Below are 21,173 nucleotides of genomic sequence, written 5' to 3' on the forward strand. Positions count from 1 at the left end.
GAGACTAAATTCGATCATCTCCAAGGTCCCTTCCTTCTTTGCAATTCTAACGACTTCCCTTTATGGTGCCAGAGATATTTTTCATCTTGCAATCTAAAATTCATTACTTTATTACCCACAATGTTCAAGCTTGCTTTCATTCTTTTATCTTTTTCTGCTTCACAAAAATGTAATGCAGGTGTATGTTTAAGTAATAACCTTGGTTATTTCATTGTTAGACTGACTTTGATGAGCTAGCATAGACCTAACACAACAGCAAGATGCTTTTGTTAATATTTTGTTAATATTTCAAATGCAATTTGAAAGCAATGTTAAGCACATCGTTTAATTACAAAGTGGAATAACAAAAACTGAGTGTCCTACCTATCTGTTAATGGAGTGATGACAAGACGGTCGGTGCATCCCAGAAATTCATTCTGGTAAATAAAATCCACATCTGTAATAGACACCACAGTTTGATCCAGATCTTCCTTAAAATAAAATCTACTCTGTTTTAGCCATTCAAAGTCAGTAACTGATTTGATATGCATTTTTACCTTAAAAACATGAAATACAAAGAGATTACATACTGAATTGCAATAGCATAAAACACAAGCATATAGGCAGTTTTTATTCACTCCTTTGTGAACTGATTCTCATTTATTTAACATATATTTCTTGGGTCCCTCCTTGGGACTGACACTGTGCTGTGAACACAGACAGGCATTGTTCCTGACTTCTAGAGCTGACAAAAGAAGATAAAAGACAAACAGATAAGCAAGTAACTGCAAAAACAGTATGAAAAGAAATTCAGGGTTCATGGAAATATGTAGCAAGAGGATCCTAAGGTAGTCTAGGGGGCCTGAAAGGGATACTTGGAGAAAGAAATATTCAAACTACAACCTGAAAAAAATAGTAGGAATTACTCAGGGAAACAAAACCAAAAGAAAAAAACAATTAAGTTTTTTAAAAGGGTTGACTTTGTCCTAGGCAAAGACCCAGAAGATCTGGCTGCATGTTCAAGAAACTGAAAGAAGTTCAGTACAGCTAAGGCATCTGGGACTTGAGAGAAAGAGAGAGTTGAGGCTTCACAGGACATGGAAACAGAGTTGAGCAGTGTTCTCACAGCAAAAGGAAGCCGTGGAAGGGATTAGCAGGGAGTGCACAGTCAGTTGCGCACACGTGCCTTCCTATACCAGCACTGTGGCCAAACCCACCAACCTGCCAGGTCATCAGCATACACCTATGGGCAAGTGGTCCTGGGCTCCCACAGCTGTGCGTGCAAGAGAGAGAAACCAAGGAAGCACATTTAGGAACAACATCCCACCACAACCACATTCTCAGGCTCTTCATGATTTTCCCTGGGCAAACTTGGAGAAAACTCGGTCCTGCCCACTCAGGGCAATCATCACAGGAAAGTGGTAAATGATCCCTATCACTGCTCTTAAACTCGGTCCCACTTCCAGGTCATTCAGCTGGCTTCTGACAACCCTGCCATGTTCAGGCCTCCATCTAATCAAGTCTCCATGCTGTGTACAGTCTTGCTTTTTGTCATCATCATTTGTTTATGACCTTGCTTCCCCCTGAAGTTAGGAATTCTGGCTTCTGGGCTAAAGCACAGTTTGTATTCATCACTTTAAGGGGCAACTTTCAGGTAACATGATCCAGTGTCTCCCCCAGGAACTCTCTCTCCCACACAGGACCTGCAGCCATGGAAATGCTGTCAACTGGCTCCTCTCAACAATCCTTTAAGATGGTGAGGAAGAGACAGAAGATGAAGAAAAAAGAATAGCTAATACTGATTGAGCTCTTACCGTGTATCAGGCTGTTCTAAGCATCATACATGGAAAAATAAAATGCAAATATGCCAGCCGTGAGATCTCATTTTAGTTGGGATGCCGAGAGACCATGAGTTCAATAGTAATTAAGACAAAAAGAATACAGTTATGTGGTTTTAACTGTGTATCAGTTTTTCTTTTTAAAAATCCATTCTGTATATAGAAGTAAAGCTTTGCTCAGCACTTAAATCTGAAAGAAATTTCTTCCATGGGATTTCAGCTTCAAGAGTCAGCGAGAGAGGGGCGCCTGGGTGGCTCCGTTGATTGGGCATCTGCCTTGGGCTCAGGTCATGATCCCAGAGTCCTGGGATCGAGCTCTGCTTCCAGCTCCTTGCTCAGCAGGGAGCCTGCTTCTCCCTCTGCCTGCCACTCCCCCTGCTTGTACTCTCTCTCTCTCTCTCTCTCTCTCTCTCTCTCTGTCAAATAACTCAATAAAATCTTAAAAAAAAAAAAAGAGTCAGCAAGAAATGTTAGCCCCATGCTCTTCGCAGATATAGTAATGGATTCCACAGGAGTTTCTTGAGGTGGACTTCAAAGAAAGCCAAAGTATGACAGTAACTGCAATTTAGTGAAAGCAGCTCTCTAGATGGTAAGGAACCATGGTCTGAGTATGCAGCTCTCTGGTGGCTGGCTTGATCAGAAGATCCAGAGATATATCCTAAAGCAGTGTTTCCTCAACTCGAACATGCATATATGAATCACCTGGGAATCTTGAAATGCAGATTCTGATTCAGTGGGGGGTGGGGGGAGGGGGCTGGAGATTCTGCTTTTCTAACCAGCTCCCAGGAGATGCTAATGCAACTGGTTGGCATATAATAATACTTTGAGAAGTGAGGATCTAGATTCCAGGGGAATAAATGGACTGCATGTCCTTCAACCTTCCATAAATATGACTTCTCTGATAGAATTCATTTTTTTAAGATTTTATTTATTTATTTGAGAGAGAGAGAGAACAAGCAGGGGGAGAGGGAGAAGCAGACTCTCTGCTGAGCAGGGAGCCCAATGTGGGGCTCGAACCCAGGACCCCAGGATCATGACCTGAGCCGAAGGCAGATGCTTAACCCACTGAGCCACCCAGGTGCCTTGATCAGAGCTTTTGATACAAGTCTGAAACCAGTAGTGTCTGATCATATTCTCTAAAAAAGAGCCCCAAGTTGTATGAATTACATGTCTCTGGTGTAGAAAAGAGATGCCTTTAAGATGAATCAAATCAATTGATGGTTGTTAAAGACAAAGATAGTCAGATGGTGTTATATCAAAACCTCCTGGGCCCCTACCCTATAATGATAACCACTGCTTTAGGAGAACTTTAGCTTGCTCAAGACCTCTGGTTAGAGTTCTGTTCCTGGAGGGAGTTCAAATACCACCCCTCCTACTCTCACCCTACAGAACCTTGTCCAAATCAAGCCCATGATGCCCTGTTGGACACTATCAATCAGACAAATATCAGTGAGACTTCTCTGAAGCTTGATTCTATTTGATCAAGACTTCTTTCTAAATGAAGCAAATAACTCATGACCAATCCCACTTATACTGTATCATGTCCCTGGTGATTTGGTATAATGGAACAAGTAGTTAGTTCACATCTCATCAGCTGGTTCCAGACTTTCAGAATGCCATATATGAATATACACATATGGTTGTTTAAACCACCAAATAGGGATATTTGTAGCCATGGTATATATGGAGACAGTTGCAGAAAAGGACCAAGTAGATGGAAGGTTCATATACGTTAGAGAATAGATATAATACCTAATTATTCATTATTAGGAGCACTAAATTGTTAATTAGTACACTAAATTAGTTTAAGAAAAAAAAAAGATACTTTACCAAGTCATCAAAAATATCTCTCTGATGCACATGGATGGTAATCAGAGTTTCAAACTTCACTCTATCAAACTTGCTTAGGTCATGTGTTGTCTGACTAATTAGAGTATTTAGAAGATCCAAAAATTTCTGATTGGTTATGTGCATGATTTTCCTGTCATCTTTTGCATTATTTAAAGCCTCTTCTGAATCATGTGTCCACAACATCTGAATTCCCAGAAGCCCCACCTATGCATCCAGAAGAAAAATAATAAGTAAATTTGCCAACTGTGTAAAGCACGTCTATGATAAAATTTGGTGGTCACTCACCCAATGTGAAGGTGAACAAGGTTGACCCACTTTAAACTAAAAAAGAGATATGCATTTCTCCACTCCCAAAAGGGGAAAAATAAACATTTAAAGTTCTAACTACTGATATTTAATGACTTCAATGCAGAGAGATAAATAGTAATTTAAACGATGGCTACCATTTATGGAGTTGTATGTGTTTTATGAGGATGCTTAGGAAATTTTTCTATAAAGGGTCTGCAACCACCAGATAGCTCCATATGATGATTTTTCTTTGTCAAAGAAAGCAAACAGAATTACTAGACTCATTGTTGAGTATTTTTCTGTAGCAAGGTTTCCCAAAGGTCTCTCTGCAACTTCTAGAAACAGTACACTATCTCCTTTCTTCCACTCTCTCTATCATCTGTACCTTTTCCTACATCTACTTCTCTCTATATATATTTATCTGGAGGAGAGAAAGAGAGACAGAAAATGAGAAAGGGGAGAAGCTAGTACTTTTTCTCCTGATGACGGCATAAGGAAATTGTGACTGTCACCTTGCCTACAATTTCTACCCCGGGAAAGGAGTAAAATTGTCAGAACATGGCCCACCCTCACCTTGCCGCACCAGTCATCCCTTTAGGAGCTTTTGTTCACCAGCAGAGTCGAGCAACAGATCCAAGATCATTTGGACCAAAGGCAACCTCACATTTGGTGGAGGGCTGAGAGCAGAGTGAGTGGCATGGGGATACTACCGGGCACAGCATTTAATGTGGCTAAGGCAGGAATATAACCCTTTCCTTATCCCTGCCTCCTCAAGACTGCAAACTGTTTTCTGCTAGAGCAGTGGCCAATCCTGCGGGTCTGCAGGTGAAGATAAATGAAGGCACCCGACTGAGGTGAAAGCAACCTGATGTGGAGGAAACCTCCCATGTCAGGAAGCTCCCAGTAGCAAGCCAATTCTGACTCCGATAGCAGCAGCTGGTGGCACGAGAGAGGAAAAGCAAAAAACAAACAAACAAACAAACACCCAAAAAACAAAAATACCCAGCAGTGTAAGGCTATCTGATTTAGAGACACAGACCCACAATCTCTGAGAAATCACAGCTTAGTGGTATATTCTAAAAACTAATCTTTAAAAGCCTGGCTGGCTCAAAGCATGCAACCCTTGATCTCAGGGTTGTGTAGTTCAAGCCCCAGGTTGGGTATAGAGATTACTTAAAAATAAAAGGACTATCCTGAGTCACCAAGGAAAGTTTAAATTATGTTTTTTACTCAGTTTATGAAGTCAGGAGACTTAATGGTGAAAACTGGAGGATGTCTCATTAAAATAAAAATAAAACAAGAATGCTCATTCTCCTCAGTGTTACTGCCTGTAATAAGATGTTAAAAATGCTAGAAGGGAATACACTAAAATGTTAAGTCCTCATTTCCAGATGGTAGAAGTAAGTAATGTATATATTGAATAAATATGCATGTATAGAATATATACTGGATGAATATATACCTTAATTACTCTTTAAAGCAATTTTTCCAAATAACTAAAATTTGCCCGCTAAAACTGTTTAAAATTTCATCTCCTTATTTGTGTCGTATACACACTACGGAAAATCCTGATGGCTGGTCAACCTTCCTGCTATATCCTGCTCAACTTCACTCCTGCTCTGAACTTGCTTTCAGCTCTCCACATAATGTTGACTGCTCTGTCTAGACTAGACTGATCGTCTCCTCCAGAACATACGGGCGATCAGCCCTTCCTGGGAGAGGGAGAGTATACTGATTGGGTCTTACCAAATGAGGTATTCTATAAAACTTCGTCACAAGGGTAATAAAGCTGATAAGGATATTAGAGTTTGCCAAGGAGATTATACAATATGAAAATATTAAATACAATATCAAAATATTCTTTCCAATAAAGGTTGATTCTGTATCAGTACTTGTGTCATTTGAATAAGTAATTTCCTATCATTTCAGCTGTCTCCACTGTGTGTGCATTAAGTTGGGATTTGGAGGCTGGGCTGGGAGGAACAGTTCGAGAAGTACGTTTGGGTAAAAACTACCTATATTTTCCTCGGATATCTCTTGCCACCTTCTCTCCCACACTATCTCTGACCCAGATCACAAAGCATCACTCTTCATTTATTTTGGCTGAAATTTGAAAATTTGAATGCAACTGCTGGCTCTTCTTTTCCTGCACCAGTTTTAATAATACTTGGTGCATCGTGAAGCGTTCCTGAGAGCCTTAGGACGTGAGAGCTATTCAGGAGAACACGTGCTCCAACCCCAGGCTCTTCAAGGTCCTGTCCTGTTAGGAGGTTAGTTGCATGACAAGGCCTCCTTTAACAGATGATGCCAACTTTTAATCCCTTGAAGTGAAGATACACAAAAGGCGAGATGGATTTTGTTTCAGCAAAAACTATGCTCATTCCTTTTATATAGGTCTGTATTCCTGTCTGTATCTGCATCTCTATCTATCCACACATAGACATATGGAAAATATGCCATCTAATCCATACACACATAGATGTCTTTCATATACAGATAGGTGTGTCTTGTATGTAAGATGACATTTTCCATCAGTGAGCTTAGTCTTAGTGTTATCCTTAATGATGGGAGAAGAGTGGCAAATCCTCTTCCGGGGAATGGGATGGGTTGGCCTAGAACGGTGTAGGCAGACATGCAGGCAGCTGAGGGTGGGAAGGCCTCCCTAGAGTTCAGAGCTACGACAGCTGCCACACCATCAGGCCAACTGCTTCCCGAGTATCCTTCCCCCTTATTTCCATCATTCTAAACATTATATAGTCTCACCTGTGCTGGGAAGTGATTGAGGAAAGGTAAGAGTTGAAATCCTGAATCGCTGATTTGGTAGAATGCAGATCTAATTATATTATGTAGGGACGACATCTGCATTTTTAACAAATCCATAAGCCAAATCTCCACAGGACCTTTGGCCATAATAGGACCATCCAACTAAAAAATGTATTACAGATATATTACAAATTGATAATAATTTCTTATTTTTACAAATGTCACACTTCACTTGATAAATCATAGTACCTCAGGGCAAAGCAAATAATTTTACACAGTATATTCAAAACACGAGAAAGATCAACTAATATTGTAGGTGGAAGGAACTAGAAACATCATCTGGTCTAAAATTTTCATCTTCCAGATGATAGAACAAGTCTCAGAGAAGTCAAATAAGTTATTCAAACTCATTTGTAACCAAGCCAGGGTGAAAGGACTAGACCCCAAGTCCACCCTCCTCCCCCACTCTCTGTTGTTCAAAAGAGAATTGCATTCTCCTCAACCTAAATTTTTGAAGAAATCCAAATAACAAAATTGTAACCAAGTTAAATTACAATAATTTTTTCTCCTTCTCTTGATACGACGGCCAGGATATGATCGTAGTCTTTTGCATGAAATGTCACCTCATTTATGTTGTCAGATACTGCAGGGAGATGTGGCTACAGAAAGCACAAGACAGAGCAAAAACATCATACATGAGACTAAACACAAAAGCCACTGAGGCGTATTTAAAAGCCTTAACATATATTGACTTTGAAAGAGATTAAGAATTTACCTCATGGTGTCAACGAATAAAGACACAAACAAAGCACTGCTTTGACCCCCAATTGACTTGGAGGCCCACTTTTTAAGATCCAGCCCCACAGCCTGTTTCCTGCAAATGCCCTTGTTCCACTATCGAGGCTGGACTAAGACTGTCGCCTTCCTCCACATGGAGACTGAACCCCGCACTTCCTACCCACGTCCCTCCCAGACACAGCTCTGTCCTGCTTCTCTCCTGTTTCTCTCTCTGCCTGACACAGCTTTGACTTCCCTCCTCTCTTTTTGCTTCCCTCCAGCTCCCTGGAAACCAGCAAGGAAGACATTAGTAGTGGCTTCCCAGATTGCCAAACCAGACACAGCTCTGGAATGGGGTGTTTCAGTGCCTCCCACACCTGGTTCTTTGTCATTTTTCTCTGCTTTCTGGAAGTACGGCCCTTGGAAATGGCTAAAAGCACTTGAGAAGCACTTGGATTTGGACAAATCTAAACCACAATCCCTATTTGATCTAAAAATATTTAGACTAAAATGCTCACAATAATGAATTACATTTGGTGAGCACATACTGTGTTCTAGGTACTTTCCAGTACACGATCTCATGTAATCCTTATGACAATCCTTTAAGGTGGGAACCATTAACATCCTTATTTTACAGATGAGGAAACTGAGGCACGAGAAAATTAAGAAGCTGGTTAAGGTCACTCAGCTGTATAATCAGTGACTCTTGCCTCAGGTTGATGAGCTCAGAATACACAGAATACACAGAAAATAGGACATTTTATCCTCAACATAATTTTTAATACTCTCCTGCCTGTTCTTTTTAGATGCTAACTTCATTTTTATTATTAATTATGTATGCTGTGTAAAAAAGCAATTTAGGTAATAGATTTTAAGATTATACCTGTATGGTGTGGGAGTCACTGGCTTGTCCAAGAATTTCCAGGAGAACTGGATCAGATACAAAGAAGAATCTTGGAAACAGTAATCTCTTCTTCTCCAAATACCTTTAAATAAAGTCATGTTACCAAATGACTTTTTCTGAATTATTAATTTTTTTAAATTTATTTATTTGAAAGATAGAGTGAGCAAAAGAGAGAGAGCACACATGAGCAGGGGCAGAGGGAGAGGGAGAAGCAGGCTTCCCCGCCGAGCAGGGAGCCCGATGCTGGGCTCGATCCCAGGACCCTGGGACCATGACCTGAGCCGAAGGCAGACGCTTAATGACTGAGCCACCCAGGCGCCCCGAAGTTAAGGGTCTTGAGAAGAGTGAATCCTAGATGATCCAGATGAGCCCTAAATCCCATCATAAGAATCCTCATAAGGGACACACGGGAAGAAGAGGAGAAAGACATGAGAAGATAGAGAGATCTAAATTATGTAGCCACAAGCCAAGGAGCTCCTAGAGCCACCAGAAGCTTGGAGAGGCAAGGAAATACTCTCCCGTTAGCACCTTCCGAAAGTGCTGACACCTCGATTTCAGATTTCTTGCCTCCTGAAGTGTAAGCAAATAAATAAATGTCTGTTGCTTTAAGCCACCCACTTGGTGGGAATTTGTTACAGTGGCCCTATAAAACTACTAAAATGTCTTAACTCCTCAACCCCAAATCTATGGGGTCTTTTTTTGCAGGAAAATTAAATTTATGCTAAATTCCTAGAGCCACTTCAGCCATCCCTACCAAACCAGAAATGCCGTCAATATTATTTACTTGTATGGGATAAAACACCATCACATATAAAATGAGAGGAAACTTAAAACTTCAGCTCTTACCCTGTGAGTGACTTCTGACATACTTCCAACTGTTCGTGCAAATGAGGTAAAAGCTGCCCCATGGTTTCATCTCCAACACAGCAACTGATCACGTTGGGGTTCTCGTGAGCTCGCTGCATTATCTTCATCCATGACTTGTCAATATTCTGAAACCGCTTTGCTTCCTAAAAACAAACTCCTAGTTAGGAAAAATTAGCATTTGAATAAAGCAAAGTCTTCATTTTGGAATTTCCTAGAGTTCCTCAGACCAGCTTCTACTCGTTCTCAGTCTACATAATTTAAAGGAGCAATTTTTTTTCATCTGAATTAATTCTGGACAACAAAAACCCAAAGTCATAAAACTGCTTACTGAAATACTGCTTTGTCACAATGGGGCTTATCGCTGACTTGTTTTCTTACATTTAATACATTTTTCAAAATGCCACACAATTAATTTGCAGAGCTATCAACTTAAAGCTCAAATCTAGTCTTTCAGCACCCCAGGTGTTTGGTTTGATGAGCAAACTGAAGAAGCATGAAAATAATTTGATCTCAAGATCCTCTGAATAATTACAGCTCAAAAATACCCCAGGAAAAAGAAAAAAACAAAAAACAGTGAAACCCCAAAACAAAGCTTCATTTACATTTTTGCAAATGAAATTTCCCTATTTACTATGGATGATATTAAGCTTTGCATTCAATTGTAAAAATGCCTCTAGAATGGCATAATCTTGACTCCTTTAAAACTTTCAAGGGTATTTTTTTAAAACAATGCAATTTTCTGATGGAAAAAGAAAAGAATTATGTTCAAAACATGTGTTGTTACAAAGGGAAATGAGCCCTTTTCAAAACCCTTTTATCCTTGATTTTTAATTTATATAGATCCTATATTTATAGAAATTCAGAAAGAGCAGACTTAATTTCATAAGAGGGACATTACCTTCATAGAACAAAGTTATTAGTAAGTGTATTTATTTAAAAGGCCCAAATAAAGCTGTTTCAAAGATTTTTGTTAAGGGCTTCTAAAGCTGTTTCTTTGCCCCATGGTATATGTCTGATCTATTACTGGTCAACTTACTAATAGTTAATTTGTGCTTACACAATACAGATTAATTTAATTCTACTCTCAGAGGAAGATTATAAGGTTACCTCTTAGAAGAGATGAACTACTATAATTTAATAGCACCATATTTGAATGTACCTCACATCTTCAGACAACCTGGAAATTTGAAAATATGTGAGTTTCTTCTTTCTACTAAAATAAATTAAGAAATCAGCACATTTTTATGATACATGTCTTTCTCTGATTGACTTATTTCACTAAGCATAACATCCTCCAGTTCCATCCATGTTGTTGCAAATGGCAAGATCTCATTCCTTTTGATGGCTGCATAATATTCCAGTGTGTATATATACCACTTCTTCTTTATCCATTCATTTGTCGATGGACATCTTGGCTCTTTCCACAGTTTGGCTATTGTGGATATTGCTGTTATAAACATTGGGGTGCACGTACCCCTTCGGGTCCCTACATTTGTATCTTTGGGGTAAATACCCAGTAGTGCAATTGCTGGATCGAATGGTAGCTCTAATTTCAACTGTTTGAGGAACCTCCATACTGTTTTCCAGAGTGGTTGCACCAGCTTGCATTCCCACCAACAGTGTAGGAGGGTTCCCCTTTCTCCACATCCCTGCCAACATCTGTCGTTCCCTGACTTGTTCATTTTAGCCATTCTGACGGGTGTGAGGTGGTATCTTATTGAGGTTTTGATTTGGATTTCCCTGATGCCGAGCGATGTTGAGCACTTTTCATGTGTCTGTTGGCCATTTGGATGTCTTCTTTGGAAAAATGTCTGTTCATGTCTTCTGCCCATTTCTTGATTGGATTCTTTGTTTTTTGGGTGTTGAGTTTGACAAGTTCTTTATAGATTTTGGATACTAGCCCTTTATCTGATATGTCATTTGCAAATATTTTCTCCCATTCTGTCGGTTGTCTTTTGGCTTTGTGGACTGTTTCTTTTGCTGTGCAAAAGCTTTTTATCTTGATGAAATCCAATAGTTCATTTTTGCCCTGGCTTCCCGTGCCTTTGGCAATGTTTCTAGGAAGATGTTGCTGCGGCTGAGGTCGAAGAGGTTGCTGCCTGTGTTCTCCTTTAGGATTTTGATGGACTCCTGTCTCATGTTTAGGTCTTCCAACCATTTGGAGGCTATTTTTGTGTGTGGTGTAAGGAAATGGTCCAGTTTCATTCTTCTTCATGTGGCTGTCCAATTTTCCCAACACCATTTGTTGAAGAGACTATCTTTTTTCCATTGGACATTCTTTCCTGCTTTGTCAAAGATAAGTTGACCATAGAGTTGAGGGTCCATTTCTGGGCTCTCTATTCTGTTCCAATGATCTATGTGTCTGTTTTTGTGCCAGTACCATACTGTCTTGATGATGACAGCTTTGTAATAGAGCTGGAAGTCTGGAATTGTGATGCCGCCAGCTTTGCTTTTCTTTTTCAATATTCCTCTGGCTATTCGGGGTCTCTTCTGGTTCCATACAAATTTTAGGATTATTTGTTCCATTTCTTTGATAAAAGTGGATGGTATTTTGATGGGGATTGCATTGCATGTGCAGATTGCTCTAGGAAGCATTGACATCTTCACAATGTTGGTTCTCCCAATCCATGAGAATGGAACGTTTTTCCATTTCTTTGTGTCTTCTTCCATTTCTTTCATGAGTATTTTATAGTTTTCTGAGTACAGATCCTTTGCCTCTTTGGTTAAATTAATTCCTAGGTATCTTATGGTTTTGGGTGCAATTGTGAATGGGATCGACTCCTTGATTTGTCTCCCTTCTGTCTTGTTGTTGGTGTATAGGAATGCCACTGATTTCTGTGCATTGATTTTATAGCCTGCTACTTGACTGAATTCCTGTATGAGTTCTAGCAGTTTTGGGGTGGAGTCTTTTGGGTTTTCCACATACAGTATCATATCATCTGCAAAGAGTGAGAGTTTGACTTCCTCTTTGCCGATTTGGATGCCTTTGATTTCTTTTTGTTGTCTGATTGCTGTGGCTAGGACTTCTAATACTATGTTGAATAGCAGTGGTGAGAGTGGACATCCCTGCCACGTTCCTGACCTTAGGGGAAAAGCTCTCAGCCTTTCCCCATTGAGAATGATATTCGCTGCGGGTTTTTCATAGATGGCTTTTATGATATTGAGGTATGTACCCTCTATCCCTATACTCTGAAGAGTTTTGATGAAGAAAGGATGCTGCACTTTGTCAAATACTTTTTCTGCATCTATTGAGAGGATCATATGATTCTTGCTCTTTCTTTTGTTAATGTATTGTATCATGTTGATTGATTTGCGGATGTTGAACCAGGCTTGCAGCCCAGGGATAAATCCCACTTGGTCGTGGTGAATAATCCTTTTAATGGACTGTTGGATCCTATTGGCTAGTATTTTGGTGAGAACTTTTGCATCCATGTTCATCAAGGATATTGGTCTGTAATCCTCCTTTTTGATGGGGTTTTTGTCTGGTTTTGGGATCAAGGTAATGCTGGCCTCATAAAATGAGTTTGGAAGTTTTCCTTCCATTTCTGTTTTTTGGAACAGTTTCAGGAGAATAGGTATTAATTCTTCTTGAAATGTCTGATAGAATTCCCCTGGGAAGCCATCTGGCCCTGAGCTTTTGTTTCTTGGGAGATTTTTGGTGACTGCTTCAATTTCCTTAGTGGTTATAGGTCTGTTCAGGTTTTCTATTTCTTCCTGGTTCAATTTTGGTAGTTGATACATCTCTAGGAATGCATCCATTTCTTCCAGGTGATCTAATTTCCTGGCATAGAGTTGCTCATAATATGTTCTTATAATTGTTTGTATTTCTTTGGTGTTGGTTGGGATCTCTCCACTTTCATTCATGATTTTGTTGATCTGGGTCATTTCTCTTTTCTTTTTGATCAGTCTGGCCAGGGGTTTATCAATCTTGTTAATTCTTTCAAAAACCAGCTCCTAGTTTCGTTGATCTGTTCTACTGTTCTTTTTGTTTCTAGGTCATTGATTTCTGCTCTGATCTTTATTATTTCTCTTCTCCTGCTGGGTTTAGGCTTTATTTGCTGTTCTTCCTCCAGCTCCTTTAGGTGTAGGGTTAGGTTGTGTATTTGAGACCTTTCTTGTTTCTTGAGAAAGGCTTGTATTGCTATATACTTTCCTCTCAGGACTGCCTTTGCTGTATCCCAAAGATTTTGAACAGTTGTGTTTACATTTTCATTGGTTTCCATGAATTTTTTTAATTCTTCTTTAATTTCCTGGTTGACCCATTCATTCTTTAGTAGGATGCTCTTTAGCCTCCATGTATTTGAGTTCTTTCCGACTTTCCTCTTGTGATTGAGTTCTAGTTTCAAAGCATTGTGGTCGAAAATATGCAGGGAATGATCCCAATCTTTTGGTACCGGTTGAGACCTGATTTGTGACCTAGGATGTGATCTATTCTGGTGAATGTTCCATGGGCACTAGAGAAGAATGTGTATTCCGTTGCTTTGGGATGGAATGTTCTGAATATGTCTGTGAAGTCCATTTGGTCCAGTGTGTCATTTAAAGTCTTTATTTCCTTGTTGATCTTTTGCTTAGATGATCTGTCCATTTCAGTCAGGGGGGTGTTAAAGTCCCCCACTATTATTGTATTGTTGTTGATGTGTTTCTTCGCTTTTGTTATTAATTGCCTTATATAATTGGCTGCTCCCATGTTCGGGGCATAGATATTTACAATTGTTAGATCTTCTTGTTGGATAGACCCTTTAAGTAGGATATAGTGTCCTTCCTCATCTCTTATTACAGTCTTTGTTTTAAACTCTAGTTTGTCTGATATAAGGATTGCCACCCCAGCTTTCTTTTGGTGTCCGTTAGCATGGTAAATGGTTTTCCACCCCATCACTTTCAATCTGGGGGTGTCTTTGGGTCTAAAATGAGTCTCTTGCAGACAGCATATGGATGGGTCTTGTTTTTTAATCCAGTCTGATAGCCTGTGTCTTTTGATTGGGGCATTTAGCCCATTTACATTCAGGGTAACTATTGAAAGGTATGAATTTAGTGCCATTGTATTGCCTGTAAGGTGACTGTTAACTGTATGTTGTCTGTGTTCCTTTCTGATCTTTGCTGCTTTTAGGCTCTCTCTTTGCTTAGAGGACCCCTTTCAATATTTCTTGGAGGGCTGGTTTCATGTTTGCAAATTCCTTTAGTTTTTGTTTGTTCTGGAAGCTTTTTATCTCTCCTTCTGTTTTCAATGACAGCCTAGCTGGCTATAGTATTCTTGGCTGCATATTTTTCTCATTTAGTGCTCTGAAGATATCTTGCCAGTCCTTTCTGGCCTGCCAGGTCTCTGTGGATAGGTCTGTTGCCAATCTAATGTTTCTACCATTGTAGGTTACATATCTCTTCTCCCAAGCTGCTTTCAGGATTTTCTCTTTGTCTCTGAGACTCATAAGTTTTACTATTAGATGTCGGGGTGTTGCCCTATTATTATTGATTTTGAGAGGGGTTCTCTGTGCCTCCTGGATTTTGATGCCTGTTTCCTTCCTCACATTAGGGAAGTTCTCTGCTATTATTTGCTCCAATATACCTTCTGCCCCTCTCTCTCTTTCTTCTTCTTCTGGGATCCCAATTATTCTAATGTTGTTTCGTCTTATCGTATCGCTTATCTCTCGAATTCTGCCCTCGTGATCCTGTAGTTGTTTCTCCCTCTTTTTCTCAGCCTCTTTATTTTCCATCATTTGGTCTTCTATATCACTGATTCTCTCTTCTGCCTCATTTATCCTAGCAGTTAGTGCCCCCATTTTTGATTGCACCCCATCAATAGCCTTTTTAATTTCGACTTGGTTAGATTTTAGTTGTTTTATTTCTCCAGAAAGGGTTTCTCTAATAACTTCCACGCTTTTTTCAAGCCCAGCTAGTATCTTTAAAATCATGATTCTGAACTCTAGGTCTGACGTCGTACTAATGTCCGTATTGAGTAGGTCCCTGGCTGACAGCACTACTTCTTGTTCTTCTTGCTGAGGTGATTTTTTTCGTCTTGTCATTTTGTCGAGAGGAGAATAAATGAATGAGAGAACAAAATGCTAACAGGTTTACAACGTCTCCAGCAAATATACTCTATACAAATCAGAAAAGACCTGAAACCAGGGGAAAAGAAAGGGAAAGAAAGAAAAAAGAGAGGAAAAAAAAAGAAAAAAAAGATAAAAACAAAAACAGAACAATACAAAAAAAGCAGAATATGATCAAATATGATCAGGCTAGTGCATAGATCAGTGCCACACACTAGATTTTGGGCGTATTTTTTCTGTTAGAAAAAAGTGCCTCCTAAAATTTTACAGGAAGAAAGACATTTATGTACAAAATAGGGGTTGATACAATTTAGGGATGGAAGATGACTGTAAAGATGAAAATTATAAAAGATTTTATAAAAGGACTTGATAAGATAAGAAGTTGTTTGAAAAAAGAAAGAAGATTTAAGAAAAAAAAAAGGAGAAAGGGAGAGAATGTGATCAGGCAGGAGACTAGAACAAAGCCATACACTAGTGATTTAGGGTATATTTTGATCTGTTAGAAGAAACTGTATCTCAAAATTTTAAAGAGAGAACAACTTATATATATATGCCAAAAATAAGGGTAACTACTATGAAGGGATAAAATATGACTCCAGAAATGAAAAATAAAAAATGTTTTTTTTTAAAAAAAGGGATTGATAAGATGTTGGTTGAAAAAGGGAAAAAGAAAAAAAAAACAGTCAACAAAAATTAACTTTGATGAACTAATGAATCATGGTAAAAAAAAAGCCATGAATTCTATGTGCAGTATTCCCCTAGCGCTGGAGTTCTCCCGTTCTCATTGATCGGTAAACTTGGTCTTGGCTTGCTGGCTGTTCGTGCTGATCTTCTGGGGGAGGGGCCTGTTGCTGTGGTTTCCAAATGTCTTTGCCGGAGGCTGAATTGCCCCGCCCTTGTCGGTCCAGGCTAAGGAAGCTGCTCGGGTTCGCTCTCAGGAGCTTTTGTTCCCTGCAAACTCTCGGTACAGCCTTGGAGGACCAGGGCAAAAATGGTGGCCTCCCAATCTCCACCCGGAGGAGCTGAGAACTCGGGGCCCCGCTCCTCAGTGTGCCCCCAGAGAAAAGCAGTCACTCCCGTCTCCCTGGTCTCTGGCCGCACTCCATGCTCACCCGGCCTGTGACCGAGCATTTCTATCTCTGGCACCCGACCCCGTGTGGAGTCTCCAAACCCAGCAGATACCTGCAGTGCGTTCCCGCGCCGCTCCTCCCCGGGAAGGAAGGGGAGTCTCCCCAGCTCTGCCGCCTGTTGGGTCCCTGCTGGAGGAGCAGTGGCCTGACTGGGCCGCGGATCACAGTTTATGGCAACCCGAGCTGAGAGCCCGCGCCTCAGCTCCGTCTCTGCAGCCGGCTTCCCCGCTCCGATAACTGGGAGCTCTGGCACACTCGGGCACCCCCGGTCTTTCTGTGACCCCAAGAGTCCTGAGACCACACTGTCCCGGGAGGATTCCACCCCCCGCTTAGCCACTGGAGCGACGTCCCTCAGCGGAGCCGGCTTCTAAAAGTTCCGATTTTGTGCTCCGCGGCTCTATCACTTGCCAGAAGCGGCCGGCGGAGGCCCCTCCCCCGCCGTCTATCCTCCCGAATATCGCCTCGGATTCACTTCTCCGCACATCCTACCTTCCAGTAAGTGGTCGCTTCTCTGTTCAGAGAGTTGTTGCTACTGTCCTCTTCGATCTCCTGTTGAGTTCGTAGGTGTTCAGAATGGTTTGATCCCTATTCAGCTGAATTCCTGAGACCAGACGAAATCTAGGTCTCCTACTTCTCCGCCATCTTGCTCCACTCCCAAGAAATCAGCACATTTTTAAAAACTTAATTTCCCAAGGGGCTGGAGAGTAAATATTTTAGGCTTTGCAGGCCATATGGTCTCTGTTACAACTACTGAACTTTGCTGTTGCAATGCTAAAGTAGCCATAGACAGAACATAAATGAATAGGTATGGCTGTGTTTTAATAAAACTTATTTATAAAAACAGGTGCGTGGGCCAGAGATTGCAAACCCTGGTTTAAATAATCATGATACAGCCATATGTCTTTGTAAAGATTTCTACAGAGACATAGAGACAACACGCATCAAACTGTACTATCAGTAGTTACAAAAACCATATTTACCTGAGGCAGCTGTTTGGCAATATCGCCACCTACAAAGACAGCTTCAAGATAAACCCAAAGGTTCTGGACTACTAGCCACTCTTCAATTATATCTGAGGAAGTAGACAATTTATACACCCAATTCTGGATAGTTTTTTTAAATGGCGCATTATATCTGAAAGTAAAAATGGAAAAATATTATATTTTAAGGATGATGCAGAAAATAATATGGCCTAATAAAGTAAATTAGAGGAGAAACATTCCTTTGAAAGTGAACTTTTTTTTTCCTAAAAGGCAGTTCCTAATAAATTTCACACAGCTAATGAGATATTTGCTTTTCTAGGAGTAAAACTCGTATCATTATAGCGATTTTACTTGTTTCTATGCATGAGTCACAGACCAGGAAGATGAGCCAAGTTTTGTGACATGGAGGTCCAGCAAAGGAATTGTGCTGGTTGTTTCTGGGATGGAAGGGAACACATGGGAAAAGGTGCTTTTACAAGACTTCTGTGAACCAAATCCAAGTGAGCACTGCCTGCAAGAGTAACACGTAGAACACTGTTCCTGGTCTGTGAAACTATTACAACAAGGCCAATGTCAAGATTGAGGGTTGATGTCCACCTATAGATGTGCTCTTCTCACCCACAGACTGCTAAGTCCACCAGGCACTATGCCTAGATTCTACGGTGTTAGAGATCCAGAACAGTTGCCCCCAAATAACATGCTTCCTGTTTCTCAACATCAGAGCTAGCTGCAGAGTTCGTGAGAATTCGAGGTGTCCAGAAAGCTGGGCACAGCGAAGAAAGACAAAAAAATACAGGGGATGTCATGCAAGAAGTGATGGGAAGCTACTGGGTAAAGACCCAATTACCTACAGTTGGACTAAGAAGCTGACTTCAGTTTGTGGCAATGACAAGTAGGTTCGATGTGGTGTAGTGACATTGCTGGTGAGTGGCACTTACTGACAAGGTTCTTCAAACTTTTCTGGATCCAGGGCAGGGTGACTTGATGGTGCTCACATATATAAGGGGGTTCTTCTGGGTATACTCTGACACCTGAATGCAACCCATAACTTCTCTAGAAGCCTATGCTATACACGGAGGTATAAAGGGAGTTATGTAAAAAATTGCCCCAAGGAGATAGGTGAGCTATTCAGGCAGTAAGAAGCATTTGACTCAACACCCAATTTACACTGTCCATCTGACCATCATTCTAGAGCTGAAAGGAAGTCAGTATGTTAAAAGCATCTTCAAAATTAAGACATGCACACTAAGATGGGCACTTCAGGGGGCTGAAGCACCTAGATATTTGAGGCCAAAAATGGCCTTGCATGGAGGGAAAAAAGAGTCATCTTTGATGGCATATGACTTCCCAACATGAAAAAGGGAGATTTGAAATAAGATCTAGCATAACCAGTTTCTGTCCTTTGGTCATTGCATAACTTTGCATGGTGGAACCTGTCATGATTGTTAGGCATTCCTATGGATCAATCGAGAATCCACTAGCAAAGTGTCACCATCCAGGCAATATCTGGAGTCAAGTCTCACCCATGGAGATATACAATTTCCTCCTGAAGTCACATCCAGGTAGCCCTAGAGACCCCGCAGGCAATGCCTCGGCATTGAGTTTACTAGTACTATAAATAAGTATTATACTAATCAGGCTAAATCCAAATTAAATATGAAACTAAGAAAGCCTTCAAATCCTGAATTCATTGGCTACAGATACTGTTCAGGTGAATCTACAGCCTTTCTTCAAGAGGTCATCATTCAGGAAATCAGCATGGCAAAATTTGCTATGAACCATGGAAACAGTATCCCATAAAGTCTGAGAACCACTGAATATCCTATGGTCACCTTTGCCAGGATTATTCAGACTCCCTGAAAGCAGAAGATGTACATAGGATCTTAACCCCAGAAAGTCAACCCAGAACTTCCAGAGCTAGGAGCTTTGGAATTGTACATTATCCAAATGCAAGACTGCCTTTGGGGCCAGAGGCCATGCAGAATATCATTTATTAACCAGCGATCCCAACCTAGAGAAGGTATATTAGAATTCCCATGCACCACAGACATTGATTCTGCTAATGATGAGGTTGTGACATATTTCTTAGGTGTGTTAAAGTGAAGAACGGTTGAGAATTACCGCGAAGTCAGCTAGGGGATTAGAGGTTGCTAATGCTCACATTAAGACCTGACAGTATACTTAATCTGAGTCCCATTTCCAAAAGCTGCACTCAAGGTCACAGTCACCTTCCAGCTGGTTCAGTAATCCAATGATGGATAGGTCATCTTACTTAGGGCACAGTAAACCCAGCACACATATAGCCACTTTTCCCCATAAAAAAATGCATGAAGTGTTTATGTAACAAGCCCCTAATAATATATTCCTTTCATGTGTTGCCAGCATACTTTTCCTGGGTCATTGGGTGAACACTTGAGCAGGGTTGGGCAAGGAGGGCAAAGATGACATATCGGAGGAACCAAGGAGAAAGAAAATAAAATGAATAGGTCATCTCAGTGGGGACCCAAGATGTTTAAGAGATAAGCTGCCAATTTGGGGGAGAGTAATTATGATGGTGCCCACCAAAAAAACAGTAAGAAGAGATGGGTACCATAAGGAAGAGACAGAGAACATGACTGTTAGGGAAAATGGGTAGCTCATTTAAGGACAGACAAGAGTGAGCACTTGAGGTCAGAATCTTTTGTTATACAACAGCTGCAAAACTGGGCTTTCACTTAGTATTATATAACCCTAAAAACCAAATTAAAACCATCCCCCCAAAGTATAAAATTACCTGTTGCTTAGTAAGGAACCTAAGACCATTAAACTATCCTCCATTAAGGAGATAATTTCTCCCGATTCAGTTCCTTTGAGAAGGAGCTCTCCTTTTCCCTTAAATGCTGCAAAACTCAGGTTCTGGTTGGTCCAATTTTCAATCACCTGAGTCAGCTTGGCTTCAATATCCTTCTCCTTAATGGCAGATATGCAAATATCCTTCAGAGGGAGATCAAAGAATATGTCATGACATTTTCAATTACAAATTAAGTGCCTTAAAAAATCATAGAATTTTCTAGCTTGAACCTAGAAGTCATTTAGTCATTTTGTGGCCAAGGAAACCAAAGCTCATGATCATCATGTTATAAGTTCAAACCAGAACCTTCTGACCATCTGACTACTAATTTTTTTATGGTACCATATACACGCAATAACAGAACTTAAATCTTCATGTTTCTTCATTTAATTTTTAACTGGAGTTTTTGGCCAAGATGGAGATGATAACAGCTGCTCTACCTCAGCAGGTTGTTATGAGAAACAAGGGAGGATATATGTGGGGAGTCCTTTGAACTCTTCAAAGTAACAGAGACTCATTGCTGTATTCCAGCTTGCTCTGGCCCTAATATGCATATCTCATTTGCTTAAAAGTCATTCTATTTTTTTTCTCACAGGTTTTCCCGTTTTTCTGAGAGTCCTTGATATGAGAGTCTCACAAGGGAAAATAAAAGTAATGTATTTTCCCTACCAGGCCTCTATTTATTTTCATACTTAGAATCACAGATCTCAGAGATGGCAAGGAATCGAAAGGTACAGGTATTTCCACAAATAATTATAATACCAAGTAGCATGTAATCAATGTCCTCAGAACGGTATGACTTGTTGTGAATTCTGAAGAGGGAGAAAGGACTTCTGCCCGCAGTCAGGAGGAAAGGCCTCACTGAGGAGGGAGCATCTGAGACTGAGTGGGATTCCAGTGGGTGGTGGGGGCAGACATTTTA

At 40.5% G+C, this 21,173-nt stretch overlaps 1 protein-coding gene across 1 annotated transcript in view; it reads right to left on the minus strand.

Moving 5' to 3' along the window:
* Window positions 1-21,173, minus strand: part of DNAH8 (dynein axonemal heavy chain 8) — a 395,922-nt gene that overhangs the window by 212,668 nt on the left and 162,081 nt on the right. The window contains exons 35-42 of the mRNA XM_088024365.1: window positions 20,195-20,394; window positions 17,419-17,572; window positions 9,247-9,410; window positions 8,380-8,482; window positions 7,274-7,378; window positions 6,720-6,881; window positions 3,648-3,872; window positions 364-536 (exon numbers count right to left, since the gene is read on the minus strand). Coding sequence (XP_087880491.1) covers window positions 364-536; window positions 3,648-3,872; window positions 6,720-6,881; window positions 7,274-7,378; window positions 8,380-8,482; window positions 9,247-9,410; window positions 17,419-17,572; window positions 20,195-20,394 — 1,286 coding nt within the window. The remainder of the gene's footprint in view (window positions 1-363; window positions 537-3,647; window positions 3,873-6,719; window positions 6,882-7,273; window positions 7,379-8,379; window positions 8,483-9,246; window positions 9,411-17,418; window positions 17,573-20,194; window positions 20,395-21,173) is intronic.

The sequence above is a fragment of the Eumetopias jubatus genome, unplaced genomic scaffold (assembly GCF_037043125.1).
Source record: "Eumetopias jubatus isolate StellerSeaLion01/CBP00866 unplaced genomic scaffold, mEumJub1_p1.0 scaffold_6, whole genome shotgun sequence".
NCBI lineage: Eukaryota > Metazoa > Chordata > Mammalia > Carnivora > Otariidae > Eumetopias > Eumetopias jubatus.